Source organism: Procambarus clarkii, chromosome 6 (assembly GCF_040958095.1).
Source record: "Procambarus clarkii isolate CNS0578487 chromosome 6, FALCON_Pclarkii_2.0, whole genome shotgun sequence".
Taxonomy (NCBI): Eukaryota; Metazoa; Arthropoda; class Malacostraca; order Decapoda; family Cambaridae; genus Procambarus; species Procambarus clarkii.
In genome coordinates this window covers 28,346,071-28,369,138 of record NC_091155.1, presented here as the reverse complement: position 1 = coordinate 28,369,138, position 23,068 = coordinate 28,346,071, and the positions used below count along the sequence as shown (strand labels likewise).

At 38.1% G+C, this 23,068-nt stretch overlaps 1 protein-coding gene and 1 long non-coding RNA gene across 13 annotated transcripts in view; one reads left to right on the top strand and one right to left on the bottom strand.

Moving 5' to 3' along the window:
• Window positions 1–23,068, bottom strand: part of LOC123753994 (uncharacterized) — a 59,367-nt gene that overhangs the window by 1,544 nt on the left and 34,755 nt on the right. Inside the window, exons 2-3 of one of the 3 annotated variants that reach the window (XR_011223358.1) lie at window positions 17,176–17,252; window positions 14,513–14,651 (exon numbers count right to left, since the gene is read on the bottom strand). The exons of 1 other annotated variant lie outside the window; for it this stretch is intronic. This is a non-coding gene — a long non-coding RNA (uncharacterized lncRNA). The remainder of the gene's footprint in view (window positions 1–14,512; window positions 14,652–17,175; window positions 17,253–23,068) is intronic. One more of the 3 variants, XR_006772341.2, reaches the window with a different exon arrangement.
• Nep3 (Neprilysin 3) overlaps window positions 1–23,068 on the top strand; it is a 97,883-nt gene that overhangs the window by 50,640 nt on the left and 24,175 nt on the right. For all 10 annotated transcript variants that reach the window (XM_045736062.2, XM_045736064.2, XM_045736058.2 and 7 more), the window contains 8 exons: window positions 3,363–3,458; window positions 14,520–14,690; window positions 14,901–15,049; window positions 16,195–16,417; window positions 18,489–18,612; window positions 18,738–18,942; window positions 21,430–21,560; window positions 22,044–22,190. In XM_045736062.2, the coding sequence (XP_045592018.1) occupies window positions 3,363–3,458; window positions 14,520–14,690; window positions 14,901–15,049; window positions 16,195–16,417; window positions 18,489–18,612; window positions 18,738–18,942; window positions 21,430–21,560; window positions 22,044–22,190 (1,246 nt within the window). The remainder of the gene's footprint in view (window positions 1–3,362; window positions 3,459–14,519; window positions 14,691–14,900; window positions 15,050–16,194; window positions 16,418–18,488; window positions 18,613–18,737; window positions 18,943–21,429; window positions 21,561–22,043; window positions 22,191–23,068) is intronic.

Here is a 23,068-nt window from a genome sequence, read left to right as displayed (position 1 = left end):
CAATTAAAATAGTATACCATAATTTATAAGGTTAATGTTTAAAATAAATCACTGTATATGGCTTAAATAATTTTGAAGTGTGAACTGTTGTATTCGATAATAAGCCATATGACATATGTTTAAAACTAAAGAGTTCATCAAGTATAGAGAAATTATTTGATTATATTTTAGTTACTAAAAGTTAGGATTCTTGACACCAATTTATCTAAAACTTTGTTACAAATTAGGATTAGCAGTCTCTAAAACCTTGGTACAGTATTGTAAAGAAGGATTAACTGCTGTACTTTTTTAATGTTATGCCACACATGTCAACAATGAGAGCTACATATCTAGAGGTATTGCTAGAGTCACAGAATTATGTACCCATAAGGCTGAAGCCTATCTAGGGGGTCAAGTCATGCTTCAACAAATTTGTGCAGTTTCTTTACTCTAGGGTAAGGTATGCAAAATATTTGCATACTTTCACCTGATGATACTTGCTGACAATACTACTTTCATCTACTCAGACCCCCAACTCACACCCACACACACACACTAAATAATGTTGTAAATAACAAATTAAAAAAAGTCCTCTCATGGATATCAACCAACAAACTCTTGCTAAACATAGAAAAGACCTACTACATTTTATTTAGAAGTAAATCATCAAATGAAATTCAACTTCAGATTGACAATGTTAACATCAGCAATAAAAATGATTGAAAGTTTCTTGGCCTATACATAGATAAGAGACTCACCTTCAGCACCCACATACAACACACAGCCAAAAAACCAGCATTGAATGTAATGAAACGCCATTTTTTGGGTGAGCCCCGGAGACTCCCCGGAGCTATCCCAGGCTGATATGCTAATGTCAGACTTTGGCATCAGTCATGTGTACGGAGTTCTGAGGCCTACAGGGGACCAAGGCCAGAACCTGGCCCCCCTCAGAGAGGCAAGGGGAGCAATGGCCTATAGAAACCCCTGTGTGATTGGAAGCATTCTATGTCTGCCATTGACCGGATCAGGCACCCAGAAAAGTAAGTTCCCCAAAACACACCCCTATTCTGGTTAAAATTGCTACCAAAAGCCGAACTAGTGGATAGAACTCCCAAACAGAAAACGAGCAAACTAGTATGACGTTACACGTTGCCGCGCCGCTGTCTGCGCAGCTTCCCCCTCCCCAGGAGGAGAAAGGGGGAGCCCAAGACCCCTCATGCTGGCTACCCACACCTCAGTTCTGAGGCTGGATGTCAAAAACCTGAAAAACCGCCAACTGGAGGGAAGGAGGGATGCCGGGGAGCCTCCGGGACTCATCCAGAAAATGGCATTTGATTACATTCAATGCTGGTTTTCTGGGAGGAGCCCCGTTGGCTCCCCGGAACTACCCACAGATGGAAAAAGAGGGACTTATCTCAGAGGCGGTCGTCCCTCATTCCTCAACTTGAAGTTGAGACAACTGGCTGCAACCGCCAACCCAAAGCAACACAGGCCTAACGGGGCCCCAGGGACATTCACGAGGTAACGAGCAGCCAGGACCCTGTTCGACCGCCAAAAACCCCACGCCCGAATATCAGACCAAGACATGTTCCCAAAGACGGCAGCAAGAGCTGCGAACTTACGAATGTCATGGGCACAGGGATAGACCGCAGGCTGGCTGGATTTGATAACCCTGCAAACGATCTGGGAGACCCAAACCCGCGAACAGGGAAGAAGGGAAACCGGATCAACCCAAAGCACGTCCCCGAACACAGAAGCCGTGGCGCGCAAATAACGACAAAGCGCCACAACCGGACACAAAACATGATGCACCCCTGGCCATACCAACCAAGCATCAACCACCCACGGACCCCTCCGGAACACAGCAGTCTCATTCTTCGCCCACTCTGCTCTCCTCTTATTATACTACTTGCTAATCTATCCCTATCTTACATACAGTATCTGTGCTTGAAGTTCAATTACTGCAAATTACCTCAAGCCCATCATCACTCAGCAAAATCTGCTATCAGAACAATAACTATATTCAGACAACACACAGCTCCTGTTTAAATCCCTAAACATGCTAAACATGCAGTATGCTGACGATACTATCTTCATCTTTAGAAGTTAAAAAAGGTTCAAAGATATGGCAAACTTCATACAGTGCAGTACAGTATATTCATAAATTTGATATCACTGACAATTTACACACCCTCATTTAAGTAATAATACCTCAGAGATTTAATAATGCACAGCTTGAAAAGTTGAACAAACTTGCAAATTCTAACAAATCTGCCTGCAGTACCTGATTTTGCACATATTTTAATGAAAAGTGTCCAGAACATAGTCCCTTCACTATACAGTAGTCTCTTGCTTTGATTGTTGCCGCCGAAGGCGGCTAGTTTATTGTGCACCCCATACTCATCCTGTGAGCAGTAGCGCAAAAAGCATTACAGAGGGCACAAAAGGTCTTTATCAGACCTCATCTTAGATTATTACATAAACAATTTCATCTATCCTTCACACCTTATAGTTACAATGTAAGCTAGTTACAGAGAAAGTGCTATTTCAAGAGCTATATATTTACAGTAAGTCATCATACATTAATGGTAGGTCTTATCGCTAATACGTAATAGTTTGACCAATGGGGATATTACAGAGTCATAGGGGAGCTTCTGTTTATTATTAGTCCTCACAATACACTACTTGTTTCTGAATCTCATATGTCGTTCATCTACTGGTAGCAAAATGTGGATACAGTGCAAGGATTTCAGGTAATTTATCCATGATAATAAGATAGGTTGCCATATCATACAGAGTTAGCATAGATTTATCTCTAAATGGCTCAATTTTACTACAATCCAAGATATAGTGTTCGAGTGTGTGTCCCTGTCTTTGTCCACACACTTTACACTTTACTTCATCTAGATCCCTATACAAGCCGAACTGCCAGAGATACTTGTAGCCAAGTCTTATACGAGCTGTGACAACATCTGTTAGTCTACTGACTTTGTTACTTGCCCCATACACATGTTTTACTTCACACATTTCATTGTGATGAACAATGGACCTGCTAGTTCCAGTTTGCACAGTTCTACTTTCTTCAAATTCATCCAGGAGTTCTCGACTAATGACAATTTTAGGGGACCTATTTGATAACTCAAGATTCCGTTCAATACTGTCTTTATTTACTGCAGCCTTGAATGAATCGTCCTGGACTGGAACTCTTGAAGGACCAAAGAGAAGTTAATGTCTGGCCATTGGCTGCTACCAGGCCACAGTTGTGTCTCAAGAGTGCAGAAGGGATTAAAGCTGTTAGGTTACTCGTTTGTTGTTAATATATTGCATATTATGTAGATAGAAAAATAAAATGAATCTAATGTATTTATGTAATTCTTTTGCAGTTCGATCAAGGTGGTTTAACTCTGCCGGCTCGCAACCACTACCTCAATGAATCGGAAAAAGCAGTTGTAGATGCTTATATTGAATATATAACAAAGGTAATTGAATGGCAACACTATAATAGATACTAAGATAATATTGAACAAAGCTTGCAAAGCAACATTTAAATATATAACTAAAAATATGACAGTGATAAACACACATCACCTCCATAAGTATTAAGAATATGAAGTCAGGAGTTGAAGTGATGAGAAATGTTAAAGGCCGAGATAAAACTTGAGGCCAGAGGAAAGGTTCCCTGTTACAAGGCTCACATTTCCCAAGTCGTCTGCAGTGTCATTAAGTCTAACCAGCCTGTGGTACCTACCCCTCGAGCCCACACTGTTTGCAAGTATGCCACTTAGTGGTAGCCTTTTCCAACATGTCCTGGGTTGATATTCACTATTGGAGACATTCTTACAGGGTTCTGGTGGCCCTGTATATGATTAACATTCGTTGTCCCAGTCAGTCGCGTGTTGCTTTGGCCCCATGTCTCCCACCTGGTTTCTCTCCTTCGCTTCTGTGCCTGCCAATTTCTCCTCCTCTCGGGCAAGTACCGTGTTTTCGTTATCTGTAGTTACTCAACTTTCTGGGAGCCATGGGGGTAGGGGCTCCCCACAGAAACCAGCCATTGAATGTAATGAAATGCCTCTTTCTAACAGACCCCCTTATGCTCCCTGATTCCCAGCCTTCCCTCCACGTTTATCAGCTCGTTGGCAAGTTATTTCCCAGCTCCAGAACTGACCAAAGATGCAGGCTGTGAGCTGGGGCCGGACTGCCTAGTGGCAGCTATCAATACTAACGAGTTCAAGCTAGTTTTGAATGAATTTTTGCTTTGTTTGAGTCATTCGTGAGGTTGTTTGGCAGTTTCATAGATTCGTTTTTTGTGAACCTTGTAAAGTTGTCTGTAAAGCTTCACTAATTTTCTGAACACTTTCCTGGTGGGGTGACAAATTGTCACTTGCTCTCTACACCTCTGTGAGGGGAAAGCCAGGGTCTGGCTCTGGTCCCTGGTAGTCCAAAGAGAATTTTTGCGACTGATGTGACCCATTAGGTGGAGAAATCTCAGTGAGATACCTTCAGGTAACCACCAGGACTCTACCAGAAAAATGTGTTTCATTACATCCAATGCTGAGTTTTCCCCGTCTGCTCATAAATTGCCAGTGTTTACAACTTGCTGAAAATATAAGTACTATAGGCCTACTAGGCCTACATTTGGCAAGAAGCTTTAGAATGGATCATATAACTAAGATAATATAAAACAGAGGCAGAATGTTTAGGTGCATTTAGGTGTCATAAAGATGAAATTAAGTAATTTTATTGTCCCTGAAGGTGTGAATGATGGTGTGTGAGTGTGGGACTTGGAGAGAGGAACTAGTTTCATAAAGATTCAGAAACTGAGAAGTGCTACATGGAAATACTGTACAGTGTAAAGTATGAGACTGGATGCTCCAGGCATTTTTCAAACTTCATGCCTGGATATTTGTGAGTATGATTTTTTTTGTATATCATAATGATTTTTGTTTTGTTTTGCAAAGTTTATCTATGTATAGTATACAACAACGTATATCAATGTTGGCTGGAGTCTGCCCATCCCTTTAACCAGTTGCTATACCTGTTAACTAACACCTGATTGGTATATCACTCTGTATAACATAAGAACAAAGGAATTTGCAGAAGGCCTATTGGCTCATGCAAGACAGCTTCAATTTATTTCTAACCACTTTTCCCAGTATATTTGTCTGACCAATACTTGAAAGTTTTCAGTTCATGGCTCCCAGATCATTTCATAGTGGTCTATGTTCTTGACTTACAAGTGGGGTCTCAGGTTTGATCTGTTAGCAGGACAGAAATGGTCAGGCAAATTTCCTTTCACCTGATGCCTCTCTTTGCCTAGCAGTAAATAGGTACCTGGACTAAGGCAACTGTTGTGAGTTGCATCCTGGGGAAGGTCAGTACAATGGTTAGACTTATCTGCAAGCTCATGGACATAATCCTGAGAGAGAGAGAATCATTCACCGTCTCACAGGTGCTCAAGCGCAGGGTGGATTTTTTTTTTAATAAATCCTGCCTTAACCTGCTAAATTTTGTTTGAAATGGTAACCAGCTATTCAGACAAAGGACTTCCACTAGATGTAATATGTGTAGATTTCTCTAAAGCTTTTGACAAGGTACCACATGAAAGACTGGCAAGGCAATTACTAGCACATGGAATAAATGGTAAAATACTAGAAGGGATTAAACAATTGTTAAAACAAAGAAAGCAAAAGGTCGTCCTAAATAGAAACTTATCTAACTGGAGAAACATGGTAAGTTGGGTATTGCAAGGTTCCCTCTTGGGGCCAACTTTTTTTTTTTTTTTCTTTTTTTCTTTTGTCACAAATATCAATGGCATAAATGAGAATATTATACATACCATTATCAATACACCAGCAGTAAGTAGGGACTCAGGAGTTAGTCAGCTCTTTTGGGATTGCATCTTGGGTGGGATCAGTAATTCGACCATTGGGGGGAGAGGGGAGGGGGGGTACCTCAATATGACCAAAAAAGTTTGGTCTGGTGGACCAAACTCTCACAAGTCGAGCCTGGCCTCGGGCCGGGCTTGGGGAGTAGAAGAACTCCCAGAACCCCATCAACCAGGTATCAACCAGGTATAAGCCTAATGTGTATGAATACACTCTGGCTGCCTGTCCTCCAACACAATGAATTATTAAATTCTTATTATAAGCACAAGCCCTGTGTATTTTTATTAGAGCTAATAAAGCACTTAGAGGAAACATGCTATCAGTAATTAGTCAACACTCATCATAGTGTTTCTTTATATTGTTTATTCCTATGTTATTTTCTGAACTTATAAAATTGTGCAAATGGTAGCTCTCTCACAAGAAAAAAAGTAAAAAAAAGAATGCATATTAATTATGTCTATGTAATGTGCCATCCCCTGAAGTGAACATGTTCTTTGGTCTATTAGAACACAGTATATGAATATTTAAAACTATTTTATGTTTGTGCTAGTGTTTTTTGCTGAATATTCTGAAAAATTTACATGTAAACAAATATCTAACACTGTACTGTATGAAAAAGGAGAAAAGGATGAAATGAATGCAGGGTTGGGGAGCTTCACACTCTTAATTAAGAAAAGTGTGTTTTTTGTTCCTTTAGATCGGGCTTATTTTCTTTGCCTACAGCTTTCATTTTTTGTTCTTAGCCAAGAATGAGACTTCTGCCTTCTGGAGTGGCAGAAGGGCATTCCAGAAGGCAGAAGTCTTCTGGAATGACCTTTAGTCATTCATGCTTGGTTTGTGCAGAGGTGCATCGTAATGCTGTGGTGAGGCATTATTACCATGAAGTTCATACTCTTGGGGGTTGAAGCGTTGTATATCAAAATTGCCTAAATCCTTTGTTCCAAGGCCATCTCTTCTTCATCATCTACAATGGTTTAGTTTGGTCAGCCAGCTGTGTAACTATTCTCATTATGTCCAGAAGTTTGTATCTTTGACAGATTTCTTTGCTCATATGTCCATAGCTTATATCAGGGAACAGCCTTCTGGCAATCCTGCAGTGTTGGCCTTGTTACTTGATGAATGTCCCTTGTGCAGGTGTCTAGTTCGTGACACTTGTGCCCTATATCAATCGGCTTATAAAATTATAGAATCGACAGTAGCCAAATAAAATTGAAGAAACATTAGAAAGGCTGTCAAAACACTAAGGATGAGCGCTTTACAAATGCAGTAAATAATAAGATTTGACAATATCATATTCTCAGAAATGCAGATAAATTAATTATAATTCATACAGTATTTCGAATATACATAGATGGGATGATGACACTTTTTCTTCTTGATTTTGGCACCCCAGTTAATTTGGTGCCCTAGGCAACTTCCTAGTTTATTCCTAACACCATGTTAGCTGGCCAGTCAGCTATACTGGCATGCATTTTCTGAAATATTTTTTATACATTAGGTATAGTTTTTTTCAATTTTTTTTATTAATTAAATTTTTCTGTAAGAAGTTATTTTATTTAAAAACTGATTAGTATTAAAAAATTATAATACAAAATAATCTTAATGTGCAGTATTTTAAATTGATAAGACACTCATATGTGTCTTTCACAACTGAGAGGGCATTATTTACTTTCTTTGCCCCATCCCCCTTCCCCATAATTTTGTTATAATTTAGAAATTCAAAATTCAGTAAATACTAATTTAACTAATCTTGCAGGTGTTCTGCTTGGTTTCAAATGTTATACTCTTCAAATTTTGAAATGAGGTGCTCGCTGTGTATTCTGCAAATAGGTTAACGCTCGTGTTGCTCCCATCATCTGCATGCAATACCCGAACGCACTGCTCTGATCGCCCCCAGATGATTTCGCCCAGCTCGAGTTGTTTATAAGTTAAGGTGGGTTTATGGCTACATTTCCATACCAAGATGGCTCTGGCGATTGTTTATCATATTGGAAACGAATCATAAATTCCCTGATCTCCTTCTGGGCTTCAGTAAATATTTGACCACTATGTTTGATGCACATCCTTCCAGCTCAGTGTGCACAGCATAAGCACCCAAGTTACATGCAAAAATTGCAAAAACTTTTGCAAGAGCTGAAAGATCTTAATGAAATTGCAAATTTCAATGATTCATCAAAAGATTAAATAATCAACTCTAACAGCAAGTACAATATGGCAAAATGATTGAGATAGTGGGTGATGGCTGGCATGAAGTTGTGACACTGACAATCATTCTTTGAGTTGCCAAGTGGAGCAAATTTGATTCTACAAGATACTGATTCTTACAAAATTGTGTCAATATGTTATTGATTTTGGTGCTAGTGGTGGGGTGATAATGCGTGTTTGCGATTGTGGAGCAAGCTATGGTAATCAGGGTAGAGATAATAGTTGTTGTATAGTGCTATAATGCTACAGTCTATGAATCTGGTGAAAATAGTGCCAGTATGGCTTTTAGTAAGCATGTAAATATGAATTATCCATCAGAAGATTAAATAAGCACCTTCATCAACAAGGAGAGGGAGTGGGTGACAGCTGACCCAAAACTGCACCACTGACATATTATCTGAGTTCCCAAGTGGAGCAAATGTGCTGCTATGAGATACTGTACTAAATCTGATCTAAATATGAAAATGTGTCAGTGTAATTTTTATTAGTCTCCATACAGTGGCAAGTGTGTAGGCATTCATAATACCAACAATGGTAGTCAGAGTGGAGAGAACTATCTTAATAAGTATAATTAGTTTTGTTTGGGACAGGAAGCCTGTGTATATGTATATCAAATGATAAACCTGACTAGTACATAGGTTATATATATATATATATATATATATATATATATATATATATATATATATATATATATATATATATATATATATATATATATATATATATATATATATATATATATATATATATATATATATATATATATATATATATATATATATATATATATATATATATATATATATATATATATATATATATATATATATATATATATATATATATATATATATATATATATATATATATATATATATATATATATATATATATATATATATATATATATATATATATATATATATATATATATATATATATATATATATATATATATATATATATATATATATATATATATATATATATATATATATATATATATATATATATATATATATATATATATATATATATATATATAATATAGTCGTACCTAGTAGCCAGAATGCCCTTCTTGGCCTTCTATGCAAGGCCTGGTTTGCCTAATAGGCCAAGTGATTTTCTTTATTTTCAATTAATTCTTTCCAATTAGTATATATGAATTGTTATCATTATATTATATTAAGAACATAAATTATTGACTTAGTTGTGTTAGTTTAGGTTAAGTTATGATAGATTAGGTTAAGTTAGGTATGGTTGGTTAGGTTCGGTCATATATCTAAGTTAGTTTTAACTCAAATTTAAACAAATTAATTTATGCATAATGAAATAGACAGATTTATCATTTCATAAGAAAAAAATGAGAAAAATAAATAAATTCAGGAAAACTTGGCTTATTAGGCAAATCAGCCCTTGCATAGTAGGCTGAGTATGACATTCTGGCTACTAGGTACAACACTTATAAATATACACACACACACAGTATATGTTATACTTTAGGCTAGTGTCAAGGTCCACATCCCCTCCCCCCCAAGATTGAACTACTGACCCCCCCCTTCCCAGGATGCAACCTCACAACACTGGCCAAACTCCGAGGTACCTATTTACTACTAGGTGAACAGAGGCATTTAATGAAAGGAAACATTCTCAACCATTTCTGTCCTGTTCTGGAATCGTACTTGGGATTCCCAATTGTGAATCGGTAATGAAGCTAACTGTACTTTGCGATCCTTATTGTTAAAGAAAGCCAATCTGTTGCCACAAGCTAATCTGATAAAAAAGCAGTGCCATGGTATTTTTTACTGATTGTGGTGTTAATGGTGATGTGCTAGTGAGGCAAGTGTTGCCGATCGTAATAATAGTGCATTTTGTTCAGGACAGGCAGCCTGTGTATTCAGTATATATACATTAGGGTTGTATTGTGATCCCCAAGGCCAAAGTACAGTGTAATGATCTTTCCCAGGATGCAACTCCTGTAACAGATGGCTAACTCCCAGGTACCTATTTGCTGCTAGGTTTACAGAGGCATTAATTAGTGGAACGGAAAAATGCCCAACCATTTCTCCGCCTGGAATAGAAATGATTGAGCACATTTCCCAGGTGGGACAGAAATGGGTGGGCACTTTTCCTTTCACCTAATGCATCTCTCCACCTAGCAGTAAATAGGTACCTGGGAGGTAATCAGCTGTTGTGGTGGTTGCATCCTGGTGAAGGTCAGCAGTGGTACCACGGTGGTGGTGGGGATGATGGTATCATTGTGCCACCAAAGTAATTTGAACATATTTTTTTGAAAGACAAAAATATTGTGCTACATGTGCATCAATTTTTATTAAAGTAGAATCATTCTATCTCAGGAATGCAGTGTTAGTGGTATCGATTTTAAAAGAGTACAATAAATGAAGGGAACAAAGGGGAAAATTTGAATAGGTCTGCTGTGTGTATGGTATGTTGTATGTAATTACAGTTTGAGAGATATGTTCATGGTGTCTCACCTTCCCAGTACTCTTTGTCATACGACGCTTAAAACATCCGACGGTTTTCTCTTCCACGGCCTTCTCACTTATTCTAATTATCTATCACTTTGTTTAAAAAAAGAGAATATTATATTTTTGCAACACCTTGATTCCTTAGTTGTGCCCTCTTGTTCTTGAAGTGGCAAGTTTAAAAAATTTGTCTGTCTATATATCGATTCCTATTACTATTTGTACATACTGTAGTAGTCATATCACCTCTTTTTTTTCGCTCTTCAAGCTTTGGCATATTTAACATGAGCCTTTCCTCAAAGCTCTTGTTTTTTAGTTTCGGAAGCCATTTAGTAGCATGTCTTTCCACTCTTTCCAGTTTTTTTTTATATGCTTCTTGAGGTATGGGCACAATACAACTTCTGCTTAATTGAATTTTGGTTTCACAAAAGTCATGACCAATTTCTTTACTACAGCATTTCATCATCCATATATTTAAAAGCAATTCTGAAATTGAAAAAAATACTGAATAAGCTTTTCACAGGATACCCTTTGTGGTCCTTGGGTGACAGTTTATTATCCAAACCCACCCCTAATTTTTTTTTTGTCCGAGTTCTTTGATGTCTTTCCACATAATTTGTAGTTTGTATTTTTTCCAATTTTCTCTATTTCCACATTCTATGATGTGGAAATTATTCACATTGAATTCTATCTGCCATGTGTTGCTCCATTCACTTTGTCCAGGTCATCTTGAAGGACATGCCAATCGTCTAAGTCTCTTATTTTCCCTAGTAGCTTAGCATCATCAGTAAACATATTCATATAATTCTGTATCCCCTGTGGTAGATCGTTTATATATTCAATGAACATTACTGGTGTTAGTACTGAACCTTGTAATACTCCACTAGTAATATTTCTCCAGTTTAATACATTGTCTCTGATTACTGCCCTCATCTTTCTGTCAGAAGATTTTTCATCCATGTCAGAAATTTGCCTGTCACCCCTCCAGCATGTTCCAGAACAACCTCTCGTGTGGCATTCTGTCAAAAGAATTTGTTTAGGTCCAGATAAATGCAGGTAATCCAACCATCTCTTTCTTGTAAGATCTCTGTGGCTCTTGTCATAAAAACTAAGTAGATATTTTACACAGGAGCTTCCTGTTGGAGTACCTTCCAGTCTGTCTGTTATTATGTCATTTCTTTCCATATATTCTTCCCATTTGATTTTAATGAGTTTTCTAGTGATTTGACTACCATGCCTGTCAACAAAACAGATTAATAATTTTAGAGAATTTTCTATGTTACCATATTTGTAAATTGAAATTATGTTTGTCTTTTTCTATATATTTGCTAGGATTCCTGTATATAAAGATGCTTGAAGATTCAATTGTTGTGGAATGCTCAGCTCTGGTGCACATTCCCTCAGAACCCAATTTGATACTACACTTGGGCCAACCACTTTGTTATCGAGCAACTTTTCTACCTATTCATTAGACTCACCGATATACTGTATGTTATTCTCTGAAATTGGCATTTTGTCTAGTTCTCGTGTAATTAGCTAAATGTAGTTACAGAATGAGAGCTACGCTCATGGTGTCCTGTCTTCCCAGCACTCTGTCATATAACGCTTTGAAGTTATTGACGGTTTTGGCCTCCTCCACCTTCTCACCTAATTTGTTCCAACCGTCTACCACTCTGTTTGCAAAAGTGAATATTCTTATATTTCTTCGGCAGCTTTGTTTAGTTAGTTTAAATCTATGACCTCTTGTTCTTGAAGTTCGGGGTCTCAGGAATTTTTCCCATCAATTTTTTTATTCCTGTTACCATTTTGTACATAAGTGATCATATTGCCTCTTTTTTTTCTTCTATCTTCTAGTTTTGGTATATTTAATGCCTTTAACCTCTCCTTGTAGCTCTTGTCCTTAGTTCTGGGAGCCACTTAGTGGCATGTCTTTGCACCTTTTCCAGTTTGTTAATGTGCTTCTTAAGATATGGGCACTATACAACCTCTGCATATTCCAGCTTTGGTGTAACAAAAGTGGTGAACAATTTCTTTAGTATTTCTCCATCCATGTATTTAAAGGCAATTTGGAAGTCAGAAAGTGAAGCATAGGCTCCTCGCACAATGTTCTTTATGTGGTCCTCAGGTGATAGTTTTCTATCTAGAACCACCCCTAGATCTCTTTATCAGAATTCTTTAAAGATTTCTCACATAATTTATAGGTTGTGTGGGATTTATGTTCTATTCCAAATTCCCATAACATGGCATTTATTCACATTAAATTCTATTTGCTCCATATACTGTACTTATTTTGTCCAGGTCTTCAAGGTCGTTTTGTCCATCCTCAAGGACATGACACTTATCTAAGTTCCTTATCTTTCCTATTATCTTTGCATCATCAACAAACATGTTCATATAATTCTGTATTCCATCTGGTAGATCGTTTATGTAGACAATGAGCATTACCGGTGCAAGAACTGTACCCCATGTGGTATTCCACTTGTGACATTTCTCCAGTCCGATACATTGCCTCTGATTACTGTCCTCATTTTTCTATCAAAAAATTTTTCATCCATTTTAGAAGCTTACCTGTCACGCCTCCAATATGTTGCAGTTACCAAAACAACCTCTTATGTGGAACTCTGTCGAAAGCTTTTTTTAGGTCCAGATATATGCAGTCAACCCAACCATCTCTTTCCTGTAAAATCTCTGTGGCTCGATCATAAAAACTGAGTAAGTTCATTACACAGGATCCTTCAGATTGAGAACCATACTGTCTGATATTATATCGTTTTTCTCCAGGTGTTCTACCCATTTAGTTTTAATTATTTATTCCAATATTTTGACTATTACACATGTCTATTTTACAGGTCTATAATTGAGGGGTCTTCCCTGCTACCACTTTTGTAGATTGGAACTATGACAGTATTTGCAGGCTACTTCATGAGCTGTGGCTCTCTTCGTCAATCTCGTTTCCTTAGTGCTTTGTCCAGGCATTCTCTGCTTATGTCAAGTGATGCTGGTCAACCAGCCTGATATGTATCCATGTTCATATGTTGTGTGCAAATATGCAGCATTTGCTTCCCTTCTTGCTAATATGTTTATGACTTTCTTGTGGTATAACCTGGTGTTGGTGCTTGTTACCACTTAAATATTGTCTGTCCTTCCTGGGTGTATGTGGTTTTTGGATGCTATTATAGCCACTGAGTTCCTATGTCCCCGTGTCCTGCATTTCCTTCCCTCTCGACCTATGGGAGTCAGCCACTCTATCTTTGCTTGTTCCTTTAATAATTTGTTTCAACACCAACACAGTTTCCTATCAGAGGAGCCGTTAAGAGTACAGTTTGTACCAAGGAGTTATTTTGGGTCATCCCAGAAATCAAGTGTTGAATGTAATGAAATGCCAATTTCTGGGTAGGGTACGTAAATTTCCATACCTTCTTTATTTTTCTCACCCGTAGGGATCGGGTGTGTTGCAAAGAGGACACATGAATGAGGTGACAGGTAAACTGGACTTTTGGGTGACCTGAGCTGCCACCTGGTGGCAAGCTTTGGTACCAATGTAGGGGTATTTTACATTAGGCAAACTACTGCTTCCTCCCTGTATCTATCTTTTTACTGCTTCCCCTGTATCTATCTATTCTCTTTTTAATCATGACACATAGTTTGTTGTGCTTTGCTTGTACTCTGTGGATAATTTGATTGGTTTTTGGCTCGGTCTCAGACCTCATCACCACCCTTCACCTCCATGAGCACACCTAATTCTGGCCCTGGTATCTTGTAGACCTGTGCAAATCCAGAGTCACAGTTTTGAGGAAGTCTCTGTGGTGCCAATGCATCAAAGAACTACACTACACTACACATCAAAGAACAACTGAGGCTGCCCCAGAAAAGAGTATTTCATTACATTCAATGCCTGATTTTGTAACAGTATTGTGCAATATAATCTTCTAAAGGAAATATTTTCATCCTCACTTTACAGGTTGGGGTGCTTCTGGGTGGAGAAGAAGACGCCACTAGACAGGCAGCTACGGGCATTTTATCAATAGAACATCAGCTGGCGACAATCACTGCTCCAGATGATGAACGTAGAGATGATGATAAGCTGTATCACCTTATGAAAATAGATGATCTTAATAAATTGGCACCATTTGTAAGTAATTTCAATCTAAAACCCTTTATTAAACACAATAAAAACAGATATTCTATAATTGAATTGTGTTAAATATTGATTTAGTGTTACTGTATCTTAATAACATGCATATAGAAGTACAGTATGCTTGAATATATCAAATAGACAGGAAATTGTTATATTATATGTACTGTTCTGCATTTGATTTATATGGTGATACTGACATTTCAGATGGACTGGGGAACTTTCATAAATTCGGCATTTAACAAAATAAACAAACATTTAAGTGGCTCAGAAGATGTAGTTGTCTATGCCCCAGACTTTTTGAAAAATCTTGCAAAGATTCTTGATAACACAATTGCAACCGAAGAGGGAGTTATGTGAGTTAATTTTTGTTTTCATTAACATATTTTCATTCTACATACTGTACATGCATGTCAAACAAAATATGGAAAGGAATAATGGAGACTATACATCCCTTACTCAGTGGAGATAATGTTTTGATAACACATCTTACATTGATGCTTTCCTAACACTATTTCATTGGCTCACTCTGAAACTGATATATGTATGTTGTACCTACAACTCAACTATGCCCGGGCCATGGATGTGGTTGAGTGGACCTTGTCTCTTTAGTGAGTTTCCTGGTTATTCCAGGTCCTGAAGAGGGACTCAGCGGTACTATGGTACATCCTCAAACTTTTTGGCTTGAATACCTTCATTCCTTATCCAGCCTTCTGCTTGACCACCTTGGCTCAAGTGCGCTTGGATGGTGTCCCTGGACCTTAAGTACTGGTGCCTCCCTATTCATCCCAGGGTCAGGGACTGGTTGGGTTTTGCCATGTGTGGGCCGATATTTGGGCTCTGGAGTTTTGGCATTCAAATCAGGTTCTGGTGGACCTGGTATTTGATTAATGTCCCTGGTCCTAATTGGTCATGTGTTGCTGTGGGCTGTATTCATGACCTGGATTCTCTCCTTCCCCTAAGTACCCGCCACCTCTCCTATACCTATCGAGTCCTGTGTTTTCCTTCTTCATGGTTAGCTTTAAGTTGTCACTGAGAGGCTTCCCCAGAAACACAGTGTAGAATATAATGAAATGCTTCTTTCTGGTGGAGCCCCAGTGGCTCCTTGATTCCCTGCCTTCCGTGCAGCAAGCCAGATACTGGTTCTGGTCTCCGGTAGGTCAAACAGAACTACGACTGACGTGACCCATTAGAATAGAGCAATCTCAGTGAGCTCCACCAGAAAGAAGCATTTCATTACAATCAATGCTGGGTTTATTAAGGTAATATCTTTTGATGATTGTCTTAGCGTATTAAAGATTTGCTTAACTACTTTTGGTATGATCCTTTGCATATGGTCTTTTTGGTGTGCTTGATGTGGTAACGAGTTTTAGCACATATGGAAAAGTCAAGGTTTAAAAATTGGTATGCCTTTCATGGTTCTCTAAAAAGAAATAAATCTGTATATGAAATTTGTAATTAATACTTTTAACATCAATGTACATTATTATCTTCACATCAGAAATGTCCACAACTACCTGGTGTGGCAGGTTGTCCGTAACTATGTTGGCTTCTTATCTCAAGAGTTCCGAGAAGCTGCTAAAGTACTAGAAAAGGCACAGATGGGTGTAATCGGGACCGAGGAGTCCTGGAGAGAGTGTGTTGTGGCAACAGATGCAGCTCTGGGACCCGCTGTTGGCGCCATGTACATTCGTAAAGCCTTCCATACAGACTCAAAGAACATGGTATGCATTCCAGCCTCAGGTTTTCAGTAAATCAAAAATTCTAAAGTATTTACAATGGGATTTACATTATCATTATCACTTTATTTCCTACATTCATGGGGTGGGGAGGCATTTTACAATAGATCAAATATATATTTAAACAGTAATGAACCCATACATTCCTTACTCAACAGCATCACTAAGAAATACAACCGCAATCTTCTAGAAAATTGTCAACAGCAGGCAATTACTTTACATCACAAACTAGATGTAAAGTGCTTTTTGTAGGTTATTGTGTAGAACAATTTGAAGCATTCACACCTTTCTTCCTTCATGCCTTAACTTTACCTTGTTTTCTACCACTTCTTGTTCACTCTTCACACTCAGTACAGTACATGCTTTGTCACATACTCACTCTTCACACTCAGTACACGCTTTATCACACACTCTTCACACTCAGTACATACTTTGTTACACACTCTTCACACTCAGTACATGCTTTGTTACACACACACTCTTCACACTCGGTACATGCTTTGTCACACACTCTTCACACTCAGTACATACTTTGTCACACACACATAGGTAATTACACTTAGGTAATGCTCTCAAAGAGTGCATCAGTATGCTAGAAAGAGTGCAAAGACATGCTACTAAACGCTTCTGAGACTAAAAAACAAGAGCTGTGAGAAGAGGCTCGAGGCACTGAATATGCCTAAGTTGGAAGATAGAAGGAAAAAGAGGTGATATGATCACCAAATACAAAATACTGTAGTTACAAAAGTCGATATAGCTGATGGAAGAATTTTCGAAGCCTGCAACTTCATCCCGCCAAACTTCAACTTCAACCTGGTATCTGAAACCCGTTGTAAATTGTAACAAACTCGCACACATGCACAACTTCATGAATAAGAACTCCAGAGCATTGAACAACATTCCACCACCTCCACACAAGCTCATCGCTCTTCATAGTCCCTTCCATTCACTTGGTCATTAAATAACAATAATAATAAGAAGTCAAGGTGTTTGCTATTTTATTGCTACCGATTGGTATATCTCTCCATTTTTACCAAAAATGATACAACACATCCTTGCATATACTGTATCTACATATTCAAATACATAAACTGATATCTAAATATAATAATATAATTAAATTATAAAAACAAAAATCTTTACTTAACCTTTCTAAAGATAAACTTTATCCTAGAATGCCATTTTTAAATTGCCTGATATACCTCATTAAAATTGAAGCAAATACAACTCTTTCCTAGCAATGAATTCCACAGTATGTACAGCTTTATGTTAGAAACATTGAGGGTGGCAACACAAAACTTTGCTGGCAACATCCTCTCTCTCTTCAGCCATCACATTTCTCCAGAAATGATTTTTTTTTTTTGTCTATGGTTAACACTTGCAACAAAATTTAAAATTATAGTACCTATAGCTATTATGGATGGCATTCAAAAAATGGAGTTGCACCTAAAAGAGTAAGTTTTGTACTACAGTATTAATTTTGTAGAGGGTTCAACAAAGAAAGCAACTAAACTTAACTTCGTAAGCCTATATTAATTTAGGTCTAGGATTACATATTTAAGCCTAGAACAGAGTAGGTTTATGGTTAGCTAATTTCAGTTGTCATGTCCTAGAAATCCAGCAGTATAAAATATACACTTTTTGGCACAACACTCCATACTTTCCACCCATAGTAGCTATAAGTACCAGTACTGTCATTTTTTAATAATAACTTATTTTTTTACACACCTACTTTTTTTCTCTGAATATAGCAATGTTATGATCCGTGTGTGACCCATATTCCGTTGGACCAGGTTTGATTGCCAAGTAGGTTACGATATGATTGGGAAATTACTCAATATTTGTGTGAATCAGTAGTTTAGATCATATTGGTGTTGGCTGGTATGTCACTGGCCTGAATTCATACCATGGCACGGGTTTTGAGCTCTAACAACTTTCATATTCATAAACCCAACCAACACATTTGAATATTAAAGTAACATTTTAGTCCATCCTGGACCCCATACCAAGTCAAAATTTGTTATTATATATCATAACACTATTTTGAACATTTCAGGCAGAAGAGATGATCAAAAGAGTTCGAAAAACCTTTAAAGAAAATTTGGAGTCTGTACACTGGATGGACAAAAAGACACTTAAAGCTGCAATTGATAAAGCTTCTTCTATATCCGAGATGATTGGTACAGTATTTTGCCTAAGTTCTATAAACTTCTCTCCCTAAACAAAATTAAATGTTATAATACAGTATTATGGTAGGTTGGTAAATTAGATTTAATTTTATTCTTATGTTATGTATCTCCTTCAGGCTTTCCAGACTATATCCTCAATAAGGCAGAGCTGGATGCAAAATTTACTGACCTAAAAATAAAAGAAAATGATTTCTTCCAAAATAATGTCCGTGTTAACAACTTTATTGTTAAAGAAAACTTGGCTCGTTTATTCAAGCCGGTGAACAAGACAAGATGGGAAATGTCTCCACCTACAGTCAATGCTTATTATTCTCCAACGAGGTAGGAATAAAATAGATTTTGATTAAAATTATTTAATATTTATATAATTATAGTTCAATATGTGTGTATAAATAAAGCATCGAGAGAATTTAAATTTCTTTCTGAGTGGGCCCTTAGTTGCTCCCTGATCCAATAGCTAGGTTCCACCCAAGACACTACTAAGATGCCAAGCTCTGGTAAACTTAATTGCACTGTGACAAGACACTTTATAAATAGTCTTGCCACATAATTGGAGAGGCAAGTCATTGGAGAATAGCCTCTACAGCCTAGAGAGATCTTTCGCTGACTCCAAAGAGCATAACAAATGTTTTAACAACTTCTACTAATAATTGAATCTTTTGAACTACTAGTAGAAAGTAGCCACCACCCAATAGCCATTTTATTTATGTAAAAACACATTCAGTTGATTCCTGAGGCAACTTCACAACAGATATTTACAAGGACAGTTGTATAGGTGACTGAACCAATTACTGTAGTAGAACACGGCCAGACAAGGTATGGGACCATAGGAGGGTCCAATGATTACATAGTGGCAGGCTGGGAAGCATAAGAGACATTTCACCACAGGAAACGATAGGCTGCAGAACCTCAACAAAACACTTGCCAGAGAACAGAAACCTCCTTGCCGTAAAAGCCAAAAGAAATGGATATACCCAATGAACTCTGAAAACCAGCCTTCACCAAAACAAAGTGAGGGGTGATCACATAACCCATGTGACCCCAAAAGATAATGGAGTCAAAACAAGCCAGGGTGGCTCTGAAGTCCTGTACTCCAGAAGATAGTTCTAATAAGAAGTGAGAACAGGGAAGGCCACAAACCCAAATGCCAGGAAACTCAGCACATCCTCAACCAGGGATGCACAAAAGTGCCAGACCAGAGCAAGCCCAAAAGTGTCTGAGCCAGAAGAACCAGATCAAAATCCCAGCATTGAATGTAATGAAATGCCTCGTTCTGGAGGGGTCCCAGTGGCTCCTTGAAGCTATCTTGCCGAGATTACTCCATACTAACATGTCACGTCAATTGCAGAAGTTTTGTTTGACCTACCGAGAACCAAAGGCAGAATATGGCCTGCCCTCTCAGAGGTGCAGGGAGCGGGTAACAATTCACTACTTCACTGGAAAAACTTCAGAAAGTCAGCAAAGCTTTACAAATAACTGGAGGCTTCTCAGAAAAAAAACTCAAAACCACCAAACAACTCCACAAACAATTAATACAGAACAAGGGATTCACTCATACTAGCTTGAAACTCGTTAGTATTGACTACTACCATCAAGTGGCATGTCTCCATCTTTCAGCCAACTCACCATCTCAGTTCTGGAGCTGATGAACAACCCAACAATGAAAGAGGAAGTTCGGACTTAGTCCAGGTAGAAGTCATCAATACCTTCAATTCCTATTCTCTAAACATCATAGAAAGGCCAACACTTAGATCTTGGGCAAGCCCCTCTGCTTCAAGCTGACTGACTAGAACACTACAGGTAGCTCCACATTCTGCTTCATCAGCAATGTAACTCATGGGAGTTGGCTGAGGGCTGCTTGATGGGGATAATCTATATTAAGAAGTTTCAAACTGTTTGAGTGAATCCCTTGTTCTGTATAAATCCTTGGCAGAATCATTGTTTGGTGGTTTTAAGGCATCATTTTCTGGAAAACACAAGCTTCACTGTGTTTTTGGAGGCATTTTCCAGTGGAATGGCAGATTGTTACCCATTTCCTGCACCTCTGGTGAGGACAGGGACAGGTTTGGCTCTGGGCCCTAGTATGGCAAACAAAACCCAAGACAGATGTGACTTTTTATATACAGTAGAGCCATCTCGGCAAGATAACTTCAGGAAACTACCTTAGGTAGAGAGGGCTCCCTCCAGAAAAAACAAACAGATAAGGGCCATGAAGGACCCACACTGAGCATACTTCAACCAAGGACTGAGCAACTCGTAGGAAATGTGAATTGAAAAAGTAGAGAAGGGGAGTACGGAAAGCTGTGAAGGGATTGGATGGTAGTGATTGTGTGTGTGTGTGTGTGGACAGGCAAGTGTATTTAGGTGCTGATCTTGCCATAGAAATGATTATTTGCATAGGTTTTTATCAGGAAATAGATTTCTCCAAACAATTGCTTGCTTTTGGATCTTTTGGTCTTTTGCTCGGCTTTATAGCAACCTCTGATTCCCCGGTTCCCCTCACTCTTTGAAGCAGGCCAGTTTCTGGTCCTTGACCTTGGTAGGCACTCATGAGACATATGAGTACTGGCGTGTTCCTCAAGACATGGTTGCTTCCAGATTATAGCATTGGGGAGCTACTGAGTGTGGCCCACCGGAAAGAGGCAATTTCATTACAGTACTTTCAATACTGGATATTTTCAATGCTCCATGTTCTCTATTCAAAATCTATAGCTAATTTTCTACAACTTAATTACCTAATTATAAAATACTGAAATATGAATTTTTGAATGTTGTAGCTTCTTATTTTTACTAAATGTTTTCTTCCAGAAATAACATTGTATTCCCAGCGGGTATACTTCAAGCTCCATTTTTTCACCAAGGCAATCCAAAATCACTCAACTATGGTGCTGTGGGCGTAGTGATGGGACATGAACTTGCTCATGCATTTGATGATCAAGGTTTGTATTATGAAGTGATTTGATGGTTCATTTTATAGTTGCTATTCCCCAGTCTATAATACAGTATTGCTGTATGGTCCCCAAGCTATACATTTGTTTGTGTGTGGTTAATTACCAAAGTGTAGTTACAGGATGAGAGTTATGCTCATGGTGCTTCATCTTCCTAATACCTGGAGAAATTTGTTGACAGTTACTCAAAGTATCGTATGATGCTTTGCGCAGTTTAAGGGTTAAGAATTATACCTTTATCATATGGTTATTTCTTTTAAGGAGATCATTACAATTTAAGGAACAGATATACAGCAGAATTGGGGGAACAACATAGTTTATAGCAACTCAAACATTTGCCCTTTGAAATAATTATGGCTAAAAGAAGAGCATGAAAGTGAGAAAGCACAATTTTTTTTTTTACATTTTTTTAAAGTATTGAACCCTTGTCTTATGTGTTTATTAACAGAGATGTCAACATATTCCTATTTTTAGGAAGAAAATATGACAAGGAGGGAAACTTAGATCAGTGGTGGCAGCAAGAAACTTCTGATAAATTTAAGAACTTAACGCAGTGTATGGTGGATCAGTACTCTGCTTACAGCCTCCGAGGAGAAAATCTAAATGGCAAACTTACATTGGGTATGTATTACTCTCCATTATTCTTATTGTTTGCTACTATATTTTAATGCTATGCTCTACTTATGAAATGTAAGATATCATAGTACACTGTACATGTAAGACTACACACACACAATTTTCTTGTTTACAATTTTTATTTATTTACTGTGGGGAGCCCCTACAGCACCCTAGAGCTTACCAGGCTGATATGTATGTATTAGACCATGCCTCTCTGAGGGGGGTCAGGTTCTGGCTCGTGGTCCTTGGTAGACAAGAACTCTAGTCTACTGATGCCACGGGCTAATACATACATATCAGCCCAGTAAGCTCCAGGAAGCCTCCGGGGCTCACTCAGAAAATGGCATTTCATTACATTCAACACTTTTTTTTCTATCTAAAAAAATCAGTCTTCTTCTCTGGTAGAACCCTGGTGGTTTCCTGAAGCCATCTTGCTGAGATGGCTCCCCACTACTGGGTCACATCAGTTGCCGAGTCCTGTTTGACCTACTGGGGACCAGAGCCAGACCCCAGTCCCCTCACAGAAGCAGAGAGAGCAGGGGACTATTATCCTCACCCTTATTGGGAAAGCATCCAAACAGTCAGAGAAGCTTTATGGACAACTGCAAGGTTCATAGAAAATTGAATATTAAAATGCCCAAACTACTCTGCAAATGATTAAAATGTAGCAATTGGTTCACTTCAATCAGCTTACTTATCAGCTTCATATCAGCTTCAATCAGCTTCATATCAGCTTACCAGGCTGATATGTATGTATTAGACCATGCCTCTCTGAGGGGGGTCAGGTTCTGGCTCGTGGTCCTTGGTAGACAAGAACTCTAGTCTACTGATGCCACGGGCTAATACATACATATGTATTACATACATAATACATACTCTGC